This window comes from Pelodiscus sinensis, chromosome 3 (assembly GCF_049634645.1).
Source record: "Pelodiscus sinensis isolate JC-2024 chromosome 3, ASM4963464v1, whole genome shotgun sequence".
Lineage (NCBI taxonomy): Eukaryota > Metazoa > Chordata > Testudines > Trionychidae > Pelodiscus > Pelodiscus sinensis.
Window position 1 is genome coordinate 146,102,010 of NC_134713.1, and position 25,366 is coordinate 146,127,375.

The 25,366-nt window shown below is 44.8% G+C and overlaps 1 protein-coding gene across 14 annotated transcripts in view; it reads left to right on the top strand.

The window, feature by feature from the left end:
- TRAF5 (TNF receptor associated factor 5) overlaps positions 1-25,366 on the top strand; it is a 72,624-nt gene that overhangs the window by 11,346 nt on the left and 35,912 nt on the right. For 4 of the 14 annotated variants that reach the window (XR_012902900.1, XR_012902892.1, XR_012902889.1 and 1 more), the window contains exons 3-5: positions 3,975-4,181; positions 4,874-4,994; positions 17,794-18,013. Coding sequence is in view for 1 of the 14 variants with exons in the window: in XM_075925132.1 (XP_075781247.1) it covers positions 17,799-18,013 (215 nt within the window). In the remaining 13 variants the exon portion in view is untranslated. Of the gene's footprint in view, positions 1-4; positions 4,182-4,873; positions 4,995-13,309; positions 13,489-13,726; positions 13,833-17,793; positions 18,014-25,366 lie in introns of those variants that run through there. The other 10 variants (XR_012902893.1, XR_012902897.1, XR_012902898.1 and 7 more) reach the window with 8 other exon arrangements.

The following is a 25,366-nucleotide window of genomic DNA, read 5'->3' on the forward strand; positions in this document are numbered from 1 at the left end:
AATTCAGATGAATAAGCTGAGTTGATTCTGAGGTTTCAATTCACATGCTGATAAGATAGTATGTTCAGGCCAAATTGAATTGCCAAGATTGGTTAATATTTTAAAACAAATCTTTTATACTTTGCATTATGTGGTGATGAACAACACAGTTGAAGCCCTGTATAAGGTAGCTATCTGTAAGTTAATAGACAAATTATTATAGTCCATCACTAAGACCCCAATCATATATACAAATGCAAAAGTGAGACCTTACTTTGGCCCTGGTGTGCTTCTGTTGAAGATTAAAAAATAAAAATCAAAACTAATATTCTGACCCTTTTTACCTCTTGTAATCCTTTTCATCCCTATCTTCCTGCCCCTTCTGTTTCCGTTATCCCAATTCACTCCCCATTTTCATTGTTTTCTACTACATTTCTTTTCACTCTCATTATTCCTTTCCTGCCTTTTGCTCACTTATCTTCATCCCTCTCTCCACATACTTAAAATAAATAATCTTTTCTGACCCTTTGCTGTTTCCTTTCTCTTAGAAGACCTGCAAAATATTTTTAGCTGCACAAGAAATTGGAAAGGGGTACCTGAACAATAGCATGATTCTAGTGCTTTCTTCTAATTTACAGAATAAAATTGACTAAAACTGGTATTCTAGTCTTCTCTACTTCTCTGTTCAGTGCTTTCCCTCAAAGCTTTCCTAGAAGCAGATGACATTTTCTGGTGCTGTGCTCACATAAAATTGTTTTCCTCCAAATGCTATCTCGTGTAAGTGAAATCAAGTAGGAGTATCACTTCCTTCTACATATACTAGACTTTGTGTAAAATCTATATAAGGGCAGTTGTTCTGACCTCTACCAATGCAGAGTTACTTATACTCTACAGTGCAGTCATGATAATTCCTGAGGGCAGATGTCATTTGTAAGGATGTGGGAAGAAAAACGTCTCACTCCTACAAACCATTAACTGTGTTAGTAGTCTTAGGTCTTCTCTATACATTAGTTGCACCAGTTTAATTGTCTCACTGAAGCAAGACCCTAAATTAAAACTTGATAGAAGTGCTATCTGTCTATATACAGCGCAATAACTTTTGACCATTGACTCTGGTCCATTCCAAATTTCAAGCAATAGGCAAGGAATCAGTGCAAAGAACCTTGTTAGTTTGCGTGAAAATCAGAGTACTGGAATGAGGAGGAAGACAAGAAAATGGAGTCCCTTGCATCTAGTTAGCAGATCAGATAGTTTCAACCATCTCTGTAGATCGAAAAACTGGTTGATGTACAGCCACTAACAACTTCCAACATAACAACCACCTCATCTCAACTCTGCCCATTGTCCCAATGCAGTTTTTAACATGTTGACATCCTGACCTATCTCCCAGGCAGAAAAGAATGTTGGAGAGGAAGAAGGACCTGGGGAAATGAGGGCACCTAGAGCACCCTCTGATGAGAGAGCCAGAGGGGCCAACAGAATTGCTGGGCCCTGCGCAAGGTGTGGGAGGCCTGGCTCCACACTCCCAGATAGGGTGGGCCCCCTGCCAGTCCTTAGAGCAGGGGTGGGCAATAATTTTTGATGAGGTGCCACTCCAAGAGTTTGGAAAGTAGTCAAGGGCTGCACTCTTCCATACTAATGGAGGAGGTCTGGGATGGAGGTTGGGTGCAGAAAAGAGCTTGCAGTAAGGGATTGGGATGAAGGAGAGAGTGTGGGTTTTGGGAGGGAGTTTGTGTGAAGGAGGCAATTGAGATCTGGAGAAGGGGACTAGGGTGCAGAGGTTTGGGTTGTGACCTTGGACAAGAGGGGGTTGTGACACAGGGAAGGGGACTAGGGTGCAGGAAAGGGTGATGGGATTTGGGCTGTGACCTAGGGCAGAGGATTGTGGTGCAGGATCTGGGAGAGGGTATGGGGGCAGAAGGTTTGGGTTATGTGGGGTCATGAGCAGAGGGTTAGGATGCCAGAGGCAGGCTTTGGCCCAGAGATTGACCTGCTTGACTCCCAGCCATCAGCCTTCTCTAGCCGACTCCCTGCCTTCTCTGCCCACACTGGCTGTAGGAGCCATGTAGTTTTTGAACAGTTAGGGGACTGAGGGGAAGAAGGAGAGTGCTTCACAAGCTGCCTGTTCATAGAATCATAGAATACTAGGACTGGAAGGGACCTCGAGAGATCACCGAGTACAGTCCCCTGCCCCCATGGCAGGTTGACTACAGGTAGCTTCCATTGGCTGGAAACTGGCCAATGGGATTGTGCTAGGAGCAGGGGCAGGGTGTGAAGGCTCACAGTTGTTCAAACAAAGGCCTGCAGTAGATTTTCTCAGCGGCATGTGGGAGGCAGGCAGGGAATCTGCCTGAGACTACCCACTGCATCCGCAGACTGGATCTGGTGGCTTGGTGTGCCGGATCTGGCCCGCGAAAGGTATTTTGCCCAAGCCTACCTGGGGCTCCGGCCACTGTTGCTGCCACAGTAACAGTGGCTATGGCCTCGAGCCCCAGGCCCTTTTGAATTGCTGAATCCCAGAGCAGTTGCCCTCTTTCCCACTTCCCCCATCAGCAGGCCTGCATGTGGTAGAGAAATGTGTACGTTGGGGGAGGGGGGCCATCATGAAACATGACACTGCTCACCTATTCTTTGGAAAGAGCTCTCAGCTCAAATCTGACAAACTCATTACATCAAAAAAAGAAAAGTCTAGTAGCACTTTAAAGACTAACAAAACATGTAGATGGGATCATGAGCTTTTGTGGGCACAGCCCACTTCTTCAGATAACAGGAGTGTTGGAAGTCCAGATACCATGATACCATCTACATGTTTTGTTAGTCTTTAAGGTGCTACTAGACAATTTGTTGTGTTTTTAAGTTTTTCCTGTTACAGACTAACACAGTTACCCCTCTGAAACTTCATTACATCAAATACATTACTTACAGTGTATGTGTCCATAAGGGGTAATGTGCAATTTCTGGAAAGATTGAATCTCATTTATGTTCATGATTATGTCCATGATGTATGCCCAGGTAATATAGGAATAATGAAACTATACTCGTATGTTTCTAAAGTTAAAAGGGGACACAAGAGAGTCATATGGGAGTGATGGTCTGTTCATGTACAGGGTGGGGAGAGGCATGCTATATTTAATCACTGAGGAGACATCTTGTTGATGTCATGGCGATATTTGTCATGAAATATTGGATTATGGCTCTCGTGAGTTAGGGCTAGGATGTGCAATCAACTGTTGGGAGGCACCTACTTTTAGATAGGAAAGGTAACCATTAACAGGAGTGTTGTGAGCAAGACTTGAGAAGTCATTCTTCTGCTCTACTCTGTGCTGATTAGGCCTCAGTTGGAGTCTTATGTCCAGTTGTGGGCACCACAGTTCAAGAAAGTTCTGGAGAAACTGTAGAGGGTCCAGAGAAGAGCAACAAGAATGATTAAAGATCTAGAAAACATGATCTATGAGGAAAGACTGAAAAAATTATGTTTCTTTAGTTTAGAAGAGAAGACTGAGAGGGGACTTAATAGTAATTTAAAGTACCTAAAAGAGTGTTAAAAGGAGGAGGGAGAAACATTGTTCTCTTTGGCCTCTGATGATAGGACAAGAAGCAATGGGCTTAAATTGCAGCAAGGGAGGTTTAGGTTGGACATTAGGAAAAACTTCCTAACTTCCAGGGTGGTTAAACACTGGAATAAGTTGCTTAGGGAAATTGTGGAATCACCATCACCGGAGATATTTAAGAGCACGTTAGATAGATATCTATCAGGGATGATCTAGATGCTACTGGGTCCTGCCGTGAGTTTGGGGGACTGGACTTGATGGCTGCTCAAGGTCCCTTCCAATTCTAGTGTTCTATGATTCTATTAAGTGTAGGCTCAAGTTTGTGTTTTGTGTTCTTGTTTTGCAATGAAGCCATTTGTTTCTATCACACTCTCGATTCTAGTGCAATCTCTATGCTTGCCTAAATATGTTTTCTTTTGTTTCAATACGTTGTGTGGTTTACAGGAGCAGTGGTTTAAGATGAAACTGCTAATCCAGGGTACACTGCTCTTTTGGAGGCAGAGGATCTAGGGTTTCTGGGAGCAGCCAGTGTCTGGATATTTCCCTGGATATTACAGGGAAATGCTTCAAGAGATGTTGGGGACTAAGATGCACTTATTAAGGCAAAACCAGGACTGGAATAGCCCAGAGAGCGCTTGAAATGGCTGAAAGGTTAGTGGTGGCAGGTAACTTTCAGTCCTTGGTATCCCAAGAACTGTCATGCCTTGTCATGAGGGAATGTGGTAACGATTAGGAACTCACTGAAATAGGAGTTATTGGGAGGGTAGCATTAAGGAAGCTGGTGGGGCTGGGTGGGAATTGGAAAGATGAAAGAAGCCCCCAGCATATGCATTTTGCTTGTCAGACAAAAGCAACAAAGTAAGTGACTTTTTAAATCTTCAGTTTAAATCTGCTTTTAACCCAATTTAGTTAAACTGGTGCAAACCTCAGTAGGGGTGCTCTTACTTTGGTTGAGTTGGCTTAAATTAAATTGAAAAGTCTCATTTAAACCAAAATAAGAATATCCATAAAGTGAGTGGATCTACCTGGGTGAGGAAGAACTGTTTGTTGTAGGAAAATTAGTTTTGGGCTCTTCATTTTGCTCATTAATTTTTCCATGTTTCCTTGTGACCAAAGAATTGTCAAATAATTTACAACTTCATTGAAATTGACAACATTTTTAGGAAAACTATAAATGCGAAAAATATATTTCTGAGCTTATGATTCTTCAGAGATGATAATTTACAGTGGATGAGGCTGTATTATTTCAGTCATTGTAGCAGTAGTTTAAAGGAGGAATGTTATTAAAATGGTTTGCTTTTTTTATCCTAACATTTGCTGTGTTTGTTGTTTTTTGTTTGCAGTGGTGAGCTTTGTAAAGCTCATCTTGGGGGATTTCCACTCTCTGCTGTTTAAAACCTATCATCATGTTGTTTTAACCACAGACCATCTCACTTTCTGTTTAGGAACAGCTCCAGTTTTCAGGTACAATTCTATCAAAATACATCTTTGTGATTGTTGGCAATAGACTAATACAGGCATTCATAGTATTTACTATCTTCAAAGCACTCTACAAACATTTAACTATTTTTAAGCCTGATGTTTAAACAACATGTAGATTTGTTAAAGCTTTAGAATTTGAAGGGCATTGAGAATGGTTTTGTAGTCAGCATATTCATGCAGCTCCAGCAATACAAATGTATGTTATCAGTGATCCTTAATTTCAGGAATTTACATCAGAATTTGTTGCCAGAGGAGACATTAAGACATCCAAGCCATGGCACAGAAATGTACAAGTTATTGTAGAAAAGGAAAGGATTAATTATTGAATGTTACCATATTATAATTTGAGTAGGAAAGTTGACTCTTACTATATCAATGTTCTTTTTGATGTTGTACTCTACACACTTAAGATGCTGTTATAGGAAAATTAAAGTGTTTTAACGAGTGACTGTAGTATCAATTAGATGTGGTTAATAGCTCTTGGTTGCTAACGTGTTATAGTTACAACAGTTACTAGATGTTAAGCACAATTTTTTTTCCCTCGGTTTAAAAAAATAAGTATTCTTAAGACTAATTCTGTCCACATTATTGCCAAATACAATAACAGATATAATACAGAGAACACTTTTTTATGCAGTAGAAAACTCATTAATTAACATCGGTGATTGGGAGAGTGATAGTAAATCAGCAAACTTTAAAAATAAGTAAGTCAGCAGAATAACACAAACTCAAAGCTACTGCAACAGAAAAAGTATTTTGTTGTTATTACATATATAGTTGTTTGAATTATAAATAATATGTACCATAGTGTATTTTATAAATAATAAAGAAGTCTTATTCTTTTGGGATTTCACTACAGTACTTGGCTGCTAAATCTTAAGGAAGTAGATTCGAGTGAGACTGCAGGGTGTTAATGAGAATTTGGATTTGATGATTAGCAAACTGATGATTAGCAAGATTTTACTGTGAACTTATAAGGTGACATTTGATTTCAGAGTAGATAAAAATCTGTTATTTACAAAACAATTTTTGTGCTTTCTGCAGCAGCAACCCCAGCATCTCAGTGGCCAATCAGGAATTTCTGTATTAGCTCCTGCATACCAATTGTGGCTGCTGTTGTGTGGCCACTAAGAGCTTAGGTCAGTGGTAGAACAGCTCAGTAGGACTGTGCAAGTAGGTGAAACCAGAGCCAGACCTCCAATACAACAGAGTCTTCCTCATGATCCCCAAGGATTGAGAAGATATACCCATACATCCAGAATCTTTTCCTCCCATATGGGAAGCATTCCACAGAATTGTGGGGATCCATGAAGGTGGATGGTATTGCCAATGCTTAAAATGTTTACTCCTAATATGTTGTAAGCCTATCCCATGACAACAACATGTATGACCAGCTGTTATTTTCAGATGATTCAGTATAATTTTCCATAACTTTATTCTGTATTTAATTATGTGCAGTAGTTCTTTAATCCATTTTACATTCAGTTCAAGCACTCTCTTGTCTGTTCCTCTTTCCCTCCCTCAATACAATTACTGCATGTAAGGGCACCAAATTACCAGTAAATCACATTGCTGGATACTATAATTGTATAGCTCAATAATAGAATCAGATGGATCACCTTGTCCATCATGCACGTTGAGTGGATAATTTAATGTATGGTATTCCATTCTTTTTCTTCATGTTCCTCCCTCCCCATTTCCCGCTCCCACTAGAGCAAATTGATCTTAGACATATAAAGTATACCAGTCTTTGCAAGACATTCTGCTGGGAGCTAAGAGCATACTAAGTTGGATGCCAGGAGACCATGAATTTAAATTTTATCCCTTATGATGATGTTCATACTTCCATGTACTTCACAGTCCTTATGCTGAGCTGTGTCTTAAATCCCAATTCTAAAAGGCAACCAAGATTTAGCCTCCCATTTTACAAACAAGAGAATTGAGCATGGAATCCAGGTCTCTAGTATGGGAGGCTCAATTCTTATACATTGAGCCATGCCACTTTTCAAAGTGAATTGGCCAAATAATGTGATTCTGTTATCCTATCTCCAATCGTTACATCACTTTCCTAGATCAGAGCTAAGACTTGAAATCAGCTGCCTAGAAAATAGTTGTGTAATACTGGCAAGGTGTGGTCCAAGTCCTGCTCTAGTGGCTGGTTCACAGAGTATCAGTTACTTTTGTAGTCCAGGCGGTAGAGTCTGGGCTAGGATTCTGAAGATCTAGAATTCAAATCCAGATGATGACCCATAAATAGGGGGACAAAATAGTTGCATGTGATTGAATATATTATTTAAAAAACTGGAAAAAGTATTTAATTCACTTTAAAAAAACTTTAAAAATGACTGGTCCTGCAGAACCTTAGAAATAGTATCATGAGCTTTCGTGGGCACAACCCACTTCTTCAGATGAATGGAGCAAGGAGTCCAGAGATACAAATAAATAGCTCCAGCGGTTGGCTGAGTTAGTCTGTACAGGATAAACTTAAAAAACAACAAATAGTCTGGTAGCACTTTAAAGACTAACAAAACATGTAGACGGTATCATGAGCTTTCGTAGGCACAGCCCACTTTTTCAGATGACCAGAGTTTTGAGGTTAGGATATGCTGCTGTAAAAGATGGAGAGGAGAAGAAAACCAACCGTATCAATTAAAGTGTCCATGCTAAATGAGGCCAATAGAATGGGCTGTAAGTGCCCGATACTTAGCTTTTGATGTCATTTGGGTGTTGAATGTAATGGCCTAACCAGTTCATGTCTTTGGTCCAGTCTTTGGTTAAATGACAAAATGAAGGCAAGTTCCATGGGGGTGTGTGTGTGTGTGTGTGTGTGTGTGTGTGGTGTGTGTGTGTGTGTGTGTCAGTCAGTGGGAAACAGTATCATCCTGATTGACTGTTATACCACGTTCCACGCAGGTCCTACTGAGTGTTTTGTATATATTTATAAATAAGTAATTTAGATTATACAGGGCCAGTATAAATAGAAAATGCATAGCCTCATTTAGTCTGGTGCTAGTTAAGGGGTAATTGCCCTTATTCAGGACAATTTATTCTTTAGTACTGAAAACTTCCCATGTTGGATTTTTTTCAAAACCGTGTGAGAGGGCGTCCCTTTATTGTGTTGCTCTCAAGATCTAGTTGTTCTGAAGCTATGTGATTAGTTATAATATGGAACGTGGGTTTAGTGACCCTATTTTTAAACCCTATTTTTGCAAAAGGTCAAAATCCATTATTTAATACAGCATATAAAAATTCCTCTGAATCAAATCCTTTTCTGTATTTAGGTTTAGAGGGATATAATGGTTTATTTTACATTTTTGTAGTGACATGATTAAAGTCTTTTTACAGATATGTTTTGGGTCTGTTTTTGTTTTCTGACACAAATGTGTCATGTTACCACCCCCATTTAATATTTTTAAAACAATATCCTCATGGGGATGTGCATTATAATAGTACAATATATTGACTTCACTTATTTAGCTGTTTGATGTGTAAAAGTTAAAGCATACAGATGTTGGTCAGACATCAGTTTAAACAGGAAGTTGATTCAGTTAACCCATAGAGCTCTTTATATTACAAAATTACTTTTTCCTTGCCTGTTTTGTTTTGGTGTGAGTTGAAATAATGCAGGCATCAAATACTTGAAGCCGGAAGTGGAATTACAGTTTCTGCACTCTTGTTTCCTCTGTTTAGCATGAGTTATGCAAGACATACGCATTCATATAGGCATCATATTTATCTGTAATGGTTCAGATCATATCATGTTGAATGTTCTGTAGCAACCAGCATGTTTACAGAGTAGTATTGTATTCCTATGCTGCTAAACTAGTCACATTGGGTCAGATTCACCCTGATGCAAACAGGTGTATCTCATAGACATATACCAGTAGTGAATTTGACCCCAATAGCTCAATTCAGCAATGTGTATTTGTGATGGATGGGAGGAATACTGCCTAAAGGCTTAAACTCAGAAGATCTTTGAAAAAAAATCCGGGAAGTGTTGGCAGGGAGCCAGGAGAACCAATGAGAAGAAAGTGTTGAGATTTGAATTGAAAGGAATCTGCATGCTTTCTTTTTTTGGGGGGGAGGGGCTGAGGGAAAAGATTAATTGAACCACAGGAATACCCATGCCCATACACCTGGACCTAGAAATGAACTGGATCTTGAAGATATGGTTATGTACAGGGCTCGCCAAACTGCGGTGAGCCCCACTCGCCAGCCACACTGTCCGGCAATCTGCGTGTGCGCAAATCGTTCTGCACATGTGCAGGTCGCCCGAACCCGGCTCTTCCAGGTTGCAATCTACTCGCCATGCGTGAGTAGATTGTATCATTTGTCGAGCCCTGGTTATGTACTTGATGGACATGATCAGGTTATTTTCTTTGTTTTGTTGTTTGGTTAAACTCCTCAGTGGTAAGTCCATGTGCCTCCCTCCCATACTCTATAATAAAAGTTGAATCCCAGTGAAGCAATTCTCTGAACTAAATTTAATCTGTTTTTTTTCCCCTCAACTGCTTTATCACACCTAGCAACCAAATGTGCTTTACCAAATAAATCTTTTTGTTTTGTTAATAAAATCACTTTTAAGGCTATGATCTGATTCTTGTGTCCTGGAAAAGTAATGAGATATCTATATATGCATGCCTAAGACTGAAAAGTAAGCTATCAGAGATTACAGTTGTTTTCATTGTCCTTTTTTCCCAAGCTCTCTGGTGGTAACAGAGCTTAAGCTACCTCTCTGGAAGAAGTTTCCAAGCAAATCTTCCTGGGTTCAGAAGAAAGTTGTTGGTTTTTTTCCCACTTGGGTGTTGGCAGCATACCACCCAAGGTCAGGAGATCTGTAACCTTGGGGAGTTTTTAAAACAGAAGCTTTGGAGTCAAGGTATTTTTAAGGTCTCTTGCTGGCCCCCACCTTATGCACTTGAAGTGCTAGAGTGGGAAAGAGCCTTGACATTCCATATTTTCAAGGTCCAGTCCATTTCTAAGAGGTATTCCTCTTTTGGGCATTGGTATTCCTGTGGTTGTTTATCTTTTCCCCCCCAGCTCTTGGTTTAAAAATTCCCAAAAAGAAAGTAGGGATGTTAGAAATGATTTAATTAGTAATCATATAACCCCACCTAGGGTTGCCAGGTGTCCAGTATTGGCTGGACAGTCCAGAATTTTCGCCTCCTATCTGGTAAAAAAAATTCAGAAAATACTGGACATCTAGTCCCTGGGTCTTAGTGCACAACCACTCCCCTGTTCCTATCCTTATTATACTCTACACTGTCTCTGAAAGAGACCATGCTGTTTTAATGCTGTTCTATTATTTGATTTTTTTTTTGATTAATAAGTCTCAGTGTCCTAACTTTGGGGGGTATTTTTGGTACGACCATCTCGCAACCTTAACCCCAACAATTCTTAGTGATTACACAATTATTCAATGGCCCCTGAGGGTGGGGCCTGCAGCCATTGTGATCCGAGGTCCACTTCTAGGGATCCCCCTGCTACCCCATGCTGCTGCCTCTGTTTAAAAATTGGCTTCATATAAAACTCAGACTGGGGGCTGGGAATGAGTCAGCCTGCCAGTCTGAGTTTTAAATGCATTCTGCCTGTGTAAGGGCATTCTCTTACTGTGACAGTATAAAGACTTATCCTTTGACTAAGCAGCAAGGGCAGTCATAAGCTGGGGAATGTATGGTTGCATCCTCACACATCCCAAACATTGAAATAAGGCAATTTTGGGCTGATAAGGGAAGAGCCTAGAAGATTTAAAGAAAACTTAGGTTGATAGCTTACTGTCTGGGAAGGACCCACTTCAGTAGGTGAGGTTGTGAAATCCTCATTTCTTTATTTTGGCATTATGGTCCCTACTTTTCTATGGTGTCTATCTAGTTCTTTGTTTCTGTCTGGTGTAGAATCATAGAACACTGGAACTGGTAGGGACCTTGAGAGGTCATCCTGCCTTCACGGGCCAAGTTCCTTGTAGACCATCTCTCATAGAGGTCTATCTAATTTGCTCTTAAATATCACTAGCATTGGAGATTTCACAACCTTCCTAGGCAATTGATTCATGTTTAACCACCCTGACAGGAAGTTTTTCCTAATGTCCAATCTAAACCTCCCTTGCTGCAATTTAAGCTGATTGCTTAATTTTGCTAGGTGTAAACTAGGGATGTTAAATATTGACTAATTGAATAATCGATGCATTTTTCCATCAGTTTGCCTCCACCTTTTAAGTGTAGCAGCAGCCCACTGTAAAGGTGAAAGTGCCACATGGAGACTGGGGTCAGCTGGCCCTGGTCTCCATGCAGTACTGTCGCTTTGAAGTATCCCTTCCTCTTCCCCCGTCCCTCCGCTGCCTCTTTCTGATAGAGGCAGCAAGTGCGGGGAAGTGACTAGTCAACTAGCCTGTTGACTATCCAATAAGCATTTGCTTATCCGACTAGTCCTTCACATCCCTAGTGTAAACCAATTAAGGTGGTAGGATATTGGTTAGACAATTGTGTTATAATTAACCAATCATAACATTTTGTATTTCAGTAAAATCATTGGTTGAGGTATAGCTAAGAATATCTATATATTTGAGTATCAGAGGGGTAGCTGTGTTAGTCTGAATCTGCAAAAGCGGCGAGGAGTCCTGTGGCACCTTATAGACTAACTGAAGTATTGGAGCATAAGCTTTCATGGGCAAAGACCCACTTCGTCAGATGCAAGGCCACAAAAGCTTATGCTCCAACACGTCAGTTAGTCTATAAGGTGCCACAGGACTCCTCGCCACTTTTATATATTTGAGATTTCTCTGTCTGTGTGCGAGTCCATTTGTTCAAGAACTTCTCCTAAATGGTAAAAGCTAGGATCACAAAATTTGGTATGAAGCTTCCTCTTATCCTGACTTAAAGCAAGGTTAAGGTTTGGTTGTGCCAGAAAAACAGGATGTGCCTGGCATTCAATTGTTTTTAATTAACATAGAAAGAGAGGGAACTGATTGGAGGGACGTGATACTTCACAGTGACCATTGGGGACAGCAAGCCATACATGAGGTACGGCTATACTGCAGCATGACCACTGGGACAGCTGTACTAAGAAGGGAGTGGCCAGCTGACCACCGGCTCAGGAGAGTGGTCCCTTAGCTCCAAATCTTTTCCTTCCGCCCCAGTGCTGGACTGTGTGTGTGGGGGGGGAAGCCCTGCCAGCCCCAATGCTGCTGTCCTCTCCTCCCCCCTCCCCCGGAGCACCGCTTCCCCCCGCCCACACACGCACACAAACAGCCACCCCTGGGTCAGACCCAGCCAACACCGGGTAAGTCTTATAGTTACTATATAAATCGGGGGCAAATGGGAAGTAAGTTGGGGGAAAAGGAAACTGGATTCATGCTTGATGGAAGCTAAATCCAATAAAATTGAATTGTCTGCATCTCCAGATTTTCGGTATTGCTGTTCCCTGTTAACATGAATAGGAACTGGGAGGAGGAAGGGATAAGCCCTCTAAAATCATCCCATTGTCTTTTTGAGCTGCACAAAGACTTGGAAGGCTACAGGTGCTGACTCTATTGATGGTTAACTTCTTTCAAAAGATTATAATAGAACTCTAGATAAGAAAACAGAAGCAGAACCTATTGGACAAGGAATTATTGTCATATTACCACCAGTGTTACCTCTAAGATTTTTCCATCCGTGAACAGAGTGAGTTTTGTCTTGTGCACCAATACTGACTGCCCCTCTGCCCAGTACCCTCCACTCCTATTGCCCAGCAACATCCATCTCCATTTGCCCCTTGCCCTCTGGCTATGGCACCCTGGGCATGGGCCCTGCAACAAGGAAGCCACCCACCACGCAGCTCTGGCCCAGACACTGCCTCCGTCTGCCACCCAGCTCCGGCCCGGACACGCAGCACTGGCTCTGGCTGCAGAGCTGCCACTGCCACCCACCATGCAGCAGCTCTGGCCCAAGCCGCCGGAGCTGCTGCTGCCACCCACCAAACCGGGAACCACTCTAAATTGTGGATAACCAATCTAAATCCAGCAAGAAAGATTAGACAGCATCAGCTCTTTGGGGAGGACTCTTTCTTTTGTATGACTGTACAGTAGCACGAGCAAGTACATTGTACACTGAGTGAGGCCCCAATTTTCATGTATGACCCAGTTAAGACAAGCCATCCTACTTTGCATATTAAACAGCCCTAGCTATTTCACTTAGGCACCCACTGCATTGCTTCCCTTAACTCATGATTAGTGAGGCACTAGGCTTATTCAGAAATGAGGACAGGAAAAAGCAAATAAGTTTCAGAACTGTCATAAGTGTGTTTGTTGGATGTTGCAGGAGATTAGAAAATTCCTCTCTCTCCATGCTAATATGCAAAGCCAGAACACCACCAAGCCATCTTAAAGCCTGCGAAAGCAACAGCTGAAGTGTGAGGGGTTTGAATGGCAAAGCTGCTGTGCTGGAATGAGGTGCCCATTCTGCAGCAAGGAAGCTAGGAACGTTGATAAATGAATAAGGTGAGGACAAGTGGACAACTGCACAGAGTGGGAGTCCTGTAGCTCACTGCCAAGCCCAGCCTCTGGGTTAAAGAGCAGGCTGCGATTTTCCCTTCTCAGAGCTGCCCACTCCTAATGGACCGGCTCCTCTTGTGACCCACCTCTTGTTGCCAGGCAGAATGGGAAAGAGAGAGGCAAGAGCTACCCTATAGTCCCATTGTTTAATGCACTCAAGCAAAGTGCTTTTCCCTGTACCCAGCAGGGCAGCATTTGAACCCCATGCCAGAGGAACCAGGGAGGGCTGAGAAGTGCTGGACAAGCTGGTAGCTTGAAGGTGAAATACTGCAGCAAGTTGCTTCTGAAATGTGAGTTTCTGGTGTACTTCAAGAACAGGATTGGTCCTGCCTTGGGCAGGGGGCTGGACTTGATGACCTCCCTTCCAGCTCTATGATTCTAACTAGCTACTGTTGGGATTTTGTGGTTCCCAGAGAGTCAGGTGCTGGGCAGAATCAAGGGTCTTCTATAATTCAATTCAATTCAACAAGACTTTATTCAGTGTGCACAAATGGAGAGCCCCTGGTACTAAAATCAGCCAGAGCCCCTCGAGCAAGGAGCCCCTCCCCTTGCTGTTTTATAGCACATGGCAGTTACATAACAGGTTACATAACACAAACTTCTAAACCAATCATATTCAACCTTTCCATATATGGCTTTGTTTGTCACATGCTTGTACTTCTCCACTCCACGTGTTGAGTTCACCCCCCTCCCCTTGGCCTTTTCTAGACTGTTCCTAGGGTGGTGAGCCACAGCATGCTTCTTTATGCATATCTACTTTCCAAACCACATTTTGTTTAAAATGAACACATGCGTACCCTTCATTACATAACCAGGACTTGAGAAGGCAGGCTGGGGGATCTGACTCCAGGCAGGCCCGTGTGCACAAATTTCTGCAAGGGGTGCTTTTTTTGGTAAATGTGGACTGCAAGGGTGTGATTGTGCCCCTCCCCTCACCCATGATCCCCAAGTACACGGGGAAATCAGTCCCAGCCTTCCCCCAGCTAGCCAGAGCATGGGGGAGGGAGGCTTGGGCAGTGCACTGCTCCTACCTTCCTCTAGCTGGCTGAAGCACGGTTACTTGGAGGACCATGAGAGATGCATTCACACCCTTCGTGCACACACCCTGCATCTGGGCCTGCTGGGTCTGATATACGCCTGGTGAAAAACAATATTTTTTCCTGGCAACTCAGTAAACACTACCTGGGGTCTGAAAGCCAACTTACTGTCTAGTTATACCTCATCACCAGCAGGACAGGTTGCACTGGCCACGTGGCTATTACCCTGAATAGGAGTTTGCCAGCAACAGACCCTCAGGACTAGCCACTTGGCCAAATTTTCAATGCAGCCCCCAGACTGGGAGTGACGGCTGGCCTGTGGTGAGGAGGTTGCTGGCTCATCTTTGGGGTGCTCCCCCTGCCTTCCATTCTCTACAGAAACTTCCCAGTGTCACCTGCTCCCTGCTGCAGCTTTTTTGCTACTTTACTCTGAGCAGCTGCTCCCATGTGGCGTCCTCTTGCTCTCCATGCTGTGGTTGCAGCCATCAGGGAGGCTGCCCTAGTCACAGGGCCAGCACTGGCCACTTCTGTGGGGCTAGAGAGCCATACTAGTTCTTCCTTGTGTGCTGCACTGCAGAGTAGTTCAGGCGAGACCTGTGGAGCCTACGCTGAGCTCAGCCCATCCCATGGGGGTAGATGCACCAAGTGCCTGGGGCTATGCCTGGCTGCTGCCATTGGGGATGGGCTGCTCACATCCCTCATGGCTTTCTCCAAACATGTGTTGGTCGGGCACAATAGAAGCTGTCCTGGCCCTGGTGGTTCCGGCTTCCTTGGCCTGGTTCAGGTCGAGCCCAGTGCTGCCTTGCAGCTAATGCAGCCTGGTCTAGGCCCCCACTCCAGCCTGACAGTCCCAGCTCAGCCTCTTCGCAAGCTGCACCAAACATTGTTACAGACTGGGGACTCACTGGCTAAGTAGCAGTTCAGCAGAAAAGGACTTGGTGATTACAGTGGATGAGAAGCTGGATATGAGTCAACAGTGTGCCCTTGTAGCCAAGGCTAATGGCATATTGGAGTGCATTAGGAGGAACATTGCCAGCAGATCTAGAGAAGTGATTATCCCGCTTTATACAGCACTGGTGAGGCCACATGTGGTCTACTGAATCCAATTATGCCCCCCCCCTAGAAAGGATGTGGCTGCATTGGAGAGGGTCCAGTGCAGGGCAACCAAAATGATTTGGGGACTGGAACACTTGACCTATGAGGAGAGGCTGAGGGATTTGGGCTTATTTAGTCTGCAGAAGAGAAGAGTGAAGGGGGGTTTGATAGCAGCCTTCAACTTCCTGAAGGGAGGTTCCAAAGAGGATGGAGGAGGCTGTTCTCAGTAGTGACGGATGGCAGAGCAAGGAGCAATGGGCTCAAGTTACAGTGGGAGGAGGTCTAGGTTGGATATTAGGAAGAAATATTTTACTAGAAGGGTGGAGAAGCACTAGAATGGATTTCCTAGGGAGGGGGTGGAATCTCCATCCCTAGAGGTTTTTAAGTCTTAGCTTGACAAAGCCCTGGCTGGGTTGATTTAGTTGGGATTGGCCCTGCTTAGGGCAGGGGGCTGGACTCGACCTCCTGAGGTCTCTTCTAGTCCGAGGATTCTATGATTCTAGTTCACTCAGGTGGATGACCCTGCGCAACAGGACAGTGTTAATGGTGCTCACCACCTGCAGAAGGAGATAAACAAAACAGAGAATCAAAGGAGCTGCCAGAGCCCTTGGGAGGTTCCTGAGCCCTTCCTTCCCCCCACAAACACCCCAATAGCCAGCCCATATGAAGTCTGCCTCCCTCCGCAGGGCTGTGTGAGGGTAGGACTGCAGAACCCCTGCACCCTCAACTCCCCCCTTTCCCTAGGGTCCCCCTTTCCAGTACTCCTCCCCTGTCCAGGGACTGCAGCACGAGAGCACCATACCTGCATGAGGATGGCCCCAGCAATCAACTTTCCCATGCCAAACTGGTTGCCCATAGACTGGTAATTGTCGGGTATGGAGAGCTTCCAGACGGCGATGGTGACCTGCTTCTCCAGGGGGATGACTGGTTGTATCTGGGTATCCCGTCGTCAGAGGGCAGGGGCGAGTCAGGCACACAGCTCTAGGAATGTCTCCTCCTTCATGTGGAAATTTTCATGTGGAAATTTCCCACCACTCCATCACCAGCCAGTCCCACCAGTTTGGAACTGGTGTCCATCCTCCAAAAGCGTTGCTCCACGATGGGGTGCGGTTGCTAGGGCATTGCTCTAGCACACAGACAGAGGTTCTCAATGATTAGCTCGGGGTCGAACTCATGTAGGGCCATGAAGGCAGCCTGCAGAAACTGCAGCACGGCAGCATGGGACCATCGCATGTCCAGAGGCAGCTTTGGCTCAATGGCAAGGAGTGCTGTGGTGTCCAAAAGCAGGGCAACCAGAGCATTCAGTGGAAATGCTTTGCTGACCCTCAGAGAGGCAGGCAGCTCCCGGAAGCAACTGCTGACCTACAGCCCTGCTTGAAATGGTTCTGGTTGGCCTTAAATGCAAGATAGCGTCCAATCAGTGTGGATGCTAGCTTTCAAAATAGCAAATTACTATTTTGTTGCACTTTTTGGGTGTAGACGCCCTATTTCAAAATAAGCTTTTCCGGATAAGCTTATTCTGAAAGAAGCTTGCAGTGTAGACGAACCCTTAGAGACTAACCAAAAAAATATAGATAGTATCATGTGCTTTTGTGGGCACAACCCACTTCTTCACATGACATATATCATGGTGACACAGTATTCTTTTTGCACTAGTGTAAATTAATTAGTAAAGTTGCATAGGCTTAAATTCAAGGCAATTTTATTACTGTATGTAGAGTTTTGGTGCCTGGGACTTGTAGGTCCAAGTTATGCCTTGTTGAAATCAGCTGCAGTTTTGCTTGAATAAGGATAGAAGGATCTAGCATGAGAACTAAGAAAAAGTAACCTCCTTTCTGTTTGAGAGAAATTTTCAGACTGTGAGCCTGATCACGATCATAAACATTGGTGGTAGCTCTGAAATAAATGATTAATCATTCTGGAGTGCCTTTGATGATATGTTTTGTACTGCTGTCTAGTATCTGATCCTCCATTTGAATATGAAATCTTTAGGGAAATCTTCAGCAAGAGAGAGTCCAAATGCATGTTAATGTTAATCTTGCAAACTGTAGCGGAGATAATTTTATTGATGATAAAGGTATTCCAGTTGAAACTCTTTGTCCTTGACTTTCCAATACAGCTTCCATGGCCTCTGAAGAATTTATGGGTCTCCCAAACAGCTTTCCACGCCAGAATTCCACCAGTGGCATTTCGCTAGACTTTGAACCTGACGTTGACTACCACTTCGTTGAAACCTTACAGGAACGGTACAAATGTGCCTATTGCCACTTAGTCCTTCACAGTCCTCACCAGACAGGATGTGGCCACAGATTTTGCCAGCATTGTATTATTTCTCTGAGGTAAGAGCAATACAGTTCTCTCTTTTCCCTCTACAAATAATCCCTCCACCTCCAATAATTAATAATAGTCAACATCTTTTGAAAGGCAACAGCAAATGCCATAACAATACTAAAGGACTTAATCCAAAGCCTGAGGAAGTCAGCAGAAAGATTAATTGACTTAAGTAAGCATGGCCTTAATAATAAACCTCGAGACAAATCATATGAGGTGATGCTGTGTGTTTATAATAGTACATAGTCTCTCTCAGTGTAACATGGGGTGAGGGGGTTTGTTTTTGTTCGTTTTTTGCTTCTCACTTGTGTGCGGCCCCCGACTGGTTTTTTTTGTGGGTCAGTGGACCCTGACCCAAAAATGGTGGTTCTTTGAGCATTGTCTCCATGGGTGCTCCACTCTGGGTGCTGGTGCGTCCTCGTGCCAGCAACCAGCGATTTTTCTAGCAGTGTCTGCTGCGCCCCCTTGTGCTGTTGCCTTTCAACATGCGCATGGCTCAGCTCCCTCAGTTCCTTCTCTACTGTCCTCGGCAGCAGACGAAGCTTCTTTCCTTTCCTCTATTTTATGGAGAAATGACAAAAAAAGGTTAATTCCCCTTAGTTTCCTCACATTTCCAAGTTTTAAGCTCCCCACACCCAACCCTATAGCAGAAAAAAAAATTCCGTTGGCCCGCCACTTTTCATTGCACCTAATGCCAGGAACTCCCAGGTTCAAGAGGTGTGAGTTGTGCCAGGATGCCCTGCCTCTGTCTGATGGGCATTCTACATGTATAAAGTGCCTTGGAGAATCGCAGCAAACACAAAAGTGCCCTCGCTGCTCCAAATTGACGGCCAGAGCATGCCACAACCGTGCTAACAGACTAAAGACCTTCCTCTACAAAAGGTCTCTCCAACTACCTTTAGAGGACACAACTGCCTCAAAATCACCATCCAAGCTGAAAGTTATGGACAAATCAAATACCTCTACCTCTTTTGGCAAATCTGTCTCACAAACGAGACTATCTCCAGCCCGAACATTACCCTTGGCATTAACTGCCTCGAGGGTCAGCACCACAGACAGGCCCGGCACATCGAGCATGGTACCGTCCAAGATACCGGCACCGCATAAGAGGGCACACTCAGAGCCCAAACAAAAACAAGAGTCACTGACCACACCATCCACTCGGCATCGAAGCAGCCAACTTGCTCGGCACTGACATCGGCACCAAAGAGACCCTGTGTCAATATGCCACTTCCGGACTAATTGGCACCGCCAACTCCCGTGGCACTGAGCAATACGAGAACCTCAGCACCATCCTAGGAGCATCAATAGCACAATGCTCCTTTTAGGAGCTGCCTCTCACCAGCACCAGTATCTCCAGGCTCCTCCATACAATCGGTGCACTCTAGAAGGTCGCCAAATCTCTCTCATTCCCTGAGTGAAATGGCACCAAACCACGCAGCTGTTTTTCTTCCCAGCACTTCAGCCCGGCACACAGAGCCCCATCCTGGGCCACTAGGCCTGCTACATACGCACCACCACCACTCCGGTATGTGTATACATATCCGCTACCCTCTTACCCGGGGCAATGGCAATCATGGGAGTCACGTCCTCATGTGAAGAGTCATCACATCACACCTTCCATATCACCCAGGGAACGACCTCATTCTCCCTCCTCTACCTCGGTGACAATTCCTAACTCCCCGGTCCAGATGGAGGACTCTTTGTTGGAGAGTGGAGAGAGGTCCCCTGTCCATAATTCGTCATCCTTACCAGATGAGGCGGTAATATCCACCACCACCCCACCAGCAGATGACTCAAAGATGTTCCAAGTGCTTTTTAAAAGGGGGCTTTGGCACAAAAGTGAGACTTGCAGGAAATTCAAGAAAAGCAATATAATCTCTTGCGAACTTTGCGGCCTCTTACCTCCTCCAGAATTGCCCTCCCCAGGGATGATGCGATTATGGACCCAGCAGACAACATCTGGCAGATCCTGGCATCCATCACTCCAACCAGTAAGAGAGTGTATTGAAAATACTTCATCACACCAAAGGGAGTGGATTTTCTTTTTACTCGCCTTCCACCAAACTCCTTGGTAGTTGATTCTGTTAGACACAGAGCCAGACAGCCAAACATGAGATCAACTCTACACAACCAGAACCACAAAAAAAAATATGTATTATGGGCTGCAAAGTATATTCTTTGACTACTTTGCTCCTCAGAGCAGCGAATTATACCACCATTTTAGCAGATCATGACTATTCTAATTATTCCAAACTCCAAAAACTTATACAATACTTACCCGAACACAAGAGGCCTATCCTCTTCAACATTATGCAGGAGAGCCATATAATTTTTCTCACGGTACTACAGTCCATGATGGATGTAGCAAACACAGCTGCATGTGTTACTGCCTCAGCAGTTGTGATGTGGAGAATATCTTGACTCCAAGCATCAGGAGTCCTTAGGGATTTGCAGCAAAAAGTTGAAGGCCTACCCTTTGATAAGACCAACTTCTTTGCAAAAAATCGACAAAGTACTTCACTCGATGAAGGACTCCCACACCACCCGCTGGACCCTGTTTAAGAGAGCCAGATACAACAACTTCTAAAGACCCAGGGAGCCATGCAGACAGCAACCAAGATATGACTTCCGACAAAAGTAAAGACCCCAACAATGTAGGTCTCAGTGCCAGCAACAATACCACATGGCGGTATCCCAACCCCCCTCATCCAAACAGCAAATTTGAAGGGTCAGTCAGGAGCCAGAAAGACACTCTCCTTGTAGTTACACCATCAACCAACCTTCCATAATTCAGTCACTGCCTCCACCCCTTCTTTCAACAATGGGTTCAAATAACATCAGACAAATAGGTCCTAGACCTCATCCACTATGGTTACTCCATCCCTTTCATTTGTCTTCCCCCTACCCATCCTCCCTCTTCAGGGACCCCTCTCACGAGACCCTCCTCGAGCAAGAGTTGCTTCACCTCCTCCACTTAGGTGCCATAGAACCAGTACCAACAGAGTTCCATGGCCCAGGGTTTTACTCAACTTATTTTTTGACATAGAAAAAGAATGGAGGATGGAGGCCCATTCTAGATTTATGGAAGCTCCACAAACACATTGCTTATCAATGATTCAAGATGGTGACCCTGGCAACAATAATCTCAGCATTGGTTCAAGGAGATTGGCTTTCGGCTCTCGACCTTCAAGATGCATATTTCCACATAACAATCCATCCCGCCCACAGATGTTTTCTGAGATTCATGGTTGGCCGTCGTCATTACCAATACCAAGTGCTCCCTTTTGCCCTTTCAATGGCCCCCGGAGTGTTTTCCAAAACTCTGCCTGTTGTAGCGGCATGCCTACGTCATCAGGGAGTCATGATGACAAAACACATGACCAAGACTACCACAAACCTTTTCCTCCGCCTTGGCTTCCGTATAAACTTCGAAAAATCCATGCTCCATCCCACACAGGTGCTGGAATTTATAGGAGCACACATCAATACCATTGCAGCCAAAGTGACTTTACCCACACACAGATTCAACACCCTATGCAGCCTCATAGTGGTAGCACAAACAACCCCTACCATGACAGGTCGCAAATGCCTAAAAATTTGGGTCACATGGTTGCCACAACCTACGTTGTCAGACTGGCAAGGCTCCACATGAGATGCCTTCAGTCTTGGCTCGCTACACTTTGTACCCTGTCCAGAGACCTGCTCTCCAAGTCAGTTACCATTCTGCCACGGATCCTCAACTCCTTGCACTAGTGGATGAATGAACATCTTAACCGGTGTTCCATTCCATCAACCAACCACTACACTTACTATTACGACCAATGCATCACTCATGGGATGGGGTGCTCACCTAGGAGCCTCATGGCCCAGGGCAAATGGTCCTTTACAGAGCAAGCCCTCCATATCAACCTTTTGGAACTGAGAGCAGTACGAAACCATGCCAGCATTTCCTACACTACATAGCTCACAAGACTATAAACATCAAGACGGACAACACCACTTGCATGTATTATATCAATCAGCAAGGTGGTGCAAAATCTCCATCCCTATGTATGGAGGCTCTCAAGCTATGGAATTGGTGCCTGGCACATCATATTACCCCCGTTGCAACGTAGCTCCCAGGGGTGTTAAATGTTACAGATGCCCTCAGTCGCAAGTTTTATGACCATCACGAGTAGGAGACAGACTTGCATGCCCTCAGTTACGTATTTCGCCAGTGGGGTCAACCAGACATAAACCTTTCTGCAAAACAATCAGAAATGCCACCTTTACTGCTCCAGTGCAGCCTTAGGGAAGTGCTCCCTGGGGGATGCTTTCGCCATCAAATGGGATGCACCACTACTCTATGCGTACCCATCCCTTCCCATTCTTCACAAGATCATCATCAAAATCAGAACAGATCAAGCTCACATGATTCTCACCGCACTAGCATGGTCGAGGCAAACATGGTATCCTTACCTCTGCAGAATGACAGTGATGGATCCATATGCTTTTCTGCCTCAACACAATCATCTTCCCCAGAATCATTGCACAGTTGTCCCCCCTCCATCCACGAACTGTACAAACTCCGCCTCCACACTTGATTCCTTCATGGCTCCAGGATGCCAAGAATGTTCTCTTTCAAAGCAGGCAAGAAATAGTAATCAACAGCAGAAGAGAGTCCACCAGGAAAACCTACCACTACAAATGAAACAGTCTCTCCCGGTGGCTTAAATGCACTCACACTATACTCCCTGAGATCTTCCTTCTCTACCTCCTGCTGGACTACCTCTTGCACCTCAGGGAGTCAGGCTGGCGCTAAGTACTATCAAGGTTCATGCAGCTGCTGTAGCAGCCTTCCATCACACCACTGAAGGTGATTCTTTCCTCTCAAACCCAATCACCAAAAGATTCCTTACTGGTATACAAAACACCTTTCTATCCATTCACCTACCAGTTTCTATCTGGGACCTAATTCATGTACTCAAGAGCCTGACAAAGCTGCCTTTCGAGCCCTTGGCAACCTGTCCTTCGTCATACCTATCTATGAAGGTCTCCTTTCTAGTTGCAATAACCTCCAATAGGAGAGTGGGGGAACTTGCCACCCTAATGGTGGACCCTCCCCCCCTTATACAATTTTCACTAAGGATAGAGTGACACTTCAACCCCACCCCAAATTTCTCCCGAAAGTTCCCTCTCCCTTCCACAAAAATGAACCCATACACTTATCTTTGCTTTTCCCCAAGCCACACACTAATCCATCACACGCAGTGTGGCACATCTTCGATGACTGCAGAGTGCTTGCATTCTACATTGATGATATGAGAGCCTGGCAGATATCTCCTAGACTCTTCCTATCTTTTGTGGAACGATCTAAAGGGCAGGCTGTCTCTTCTCAGAGGATCTCCAAGTGAATCTCTTCATGCATCCACACATGCTACACCATCCACAGCAAAGAACCACTGGGCACCGTCACTGCCCATTCCACCAGGGCTATGTCTTCTACAACCTCTGTCCTCAGAAATGTACCTCTCCAGGACATTTGCAATGCAGCCACTTGGTCATCAGACCACACATTCACACAACATTACGCTCTGGCATCCTCCATAGCATCATCCATGGCTGTAAGACAAGCAGTATTATCCTCTGTGACAACAACAGGGCTCCAAATCCGCCTCCATGAGCCAACTACAGCTTTATAGTCATCCAGAGTGGAGCATCCACAGGGACAATACTCGAAGAAGAAAAAGGAGTTACCTTGTGCAGTAACAGTGGTTCTTCGAGATGTGTATCCCCGTGGGTGCTCCACTACCCTTCCTCCTTCCCCTGCTTTGGCATCCCATGCTCTACTAGCATGGGTAGAGAAGGAATGGAGGGAGCCACGCTGCGTGTGCACTTAATGGACACCAACGGCACAAGGGGGCACCATGGCACATGTGTGGCACGGTAAATGCTGCTGAAAAAATCTCCAGTCACCGGCATGAGGGTGCACCAGCATCCATGGGGGGACTCATCTCGAAGAACCACTGTTACTGCATAAGGTGAGTAAATCCTTCCTCTCCACCCCTGGTGTAACAGGTTGTCCTTGATAAACAGAAACATTCCTGTCTGGTAGCAGGTGTTGGTCTGACTGGAGGAAGGCTTAAATTGGTTCTGCTGACTCATGGACACTGGCAGCTTGATACCCTCTGAGCAAAGTTTCCTCTAAGCTTCACAGCCCGGTGGGGCCAGCAGGGAGGGGCACCTCTCCCCTAGCCACAGCCCCCAACCCAAAACTGCCCCAGAGCGACCACCGCTGAGGAACAAATGTCCCTTCCATGGCCCCACCCAGTCTAGCCTGGACATGTCCCGGCTGGGGAACAGGCATCTCTCCCCCAGATGAGTCTTCTGGAGTTGTGGTGGCTGTGGGAGAGGTGCCTCTCACCTGGCCCCAGGTGCTCTGGTGAGAGAGGGTTGAGGGTAGTCCTCTCTTCCCACAGCAGCCTGTGCCCTAAGCCCTTCATCTGTGCTCTCGCCCCAGGGCCTGCATCCCCAGCAGAGCCCAGACGCCAACTTTCTGTCCCAGACCTAAGTCTCCTCCCACACTTCAAACCCTTGGAGCCACCCCCGCCACACGCTGTCCACGTGCAGAATGACTTTTGTTATTTACACAAACGTATCACATAACAAAAGTCATTCTGCACGTGGACATAAAGAGAGGAAACACTCCTCATTGCTTCTGAGGTGTTCTCTAAATGTAAAAGTTATATTGATGGAAATAAATTGGTTTAAAAACTGAAATGTATATACAGAAAGGGAGTGCATCAGTTTACTTCAGATTCTGTATTGATTTAACTTAATCTGTTTAACTCTTGTGTGTAGATAAGACATCAGCTATTTGGGAAACGGGAGAGACTCATGGAGAGATGAGTGAGTCCTAAAGTAGGCAACGCCAGGGCTACGTCTACATTGGCAAGATTTTGTGCAAATATTTTTTAACGCAAGAGTTTTTGCGTTAGAGTATTTGCACAAGAGCATCTACACTGGCATGTGCTTTTGCGCAAGAGATGTGCTTTTGCGCAAAAGCATCTGTGCCAGTGTAGACGCTCTCTTGTGCAAGAAAGCTCCAATGGCCATTTTAACCATCGGGCTTTCTTGCACAAGAAATTCATGTTGCCTGTCTACATTGGCCTTTTGCACAAGACCGCTTGCACAAGAGGGCTTATTCCTGAGTGGGAGCGTCATAGTTCTTGCACAAGAAGCCCTGATTTCTTACATTAGAACGTCAGTGTTCTTGCGCAAGAACTCCCCGCCAGTGTAGACAGGCAGCAAGTTTTTACGCAAAAACGGCCGCTTTTGTGCAAAATCTTGCCAATGTAGACACAGCCTTCGAGCAATTT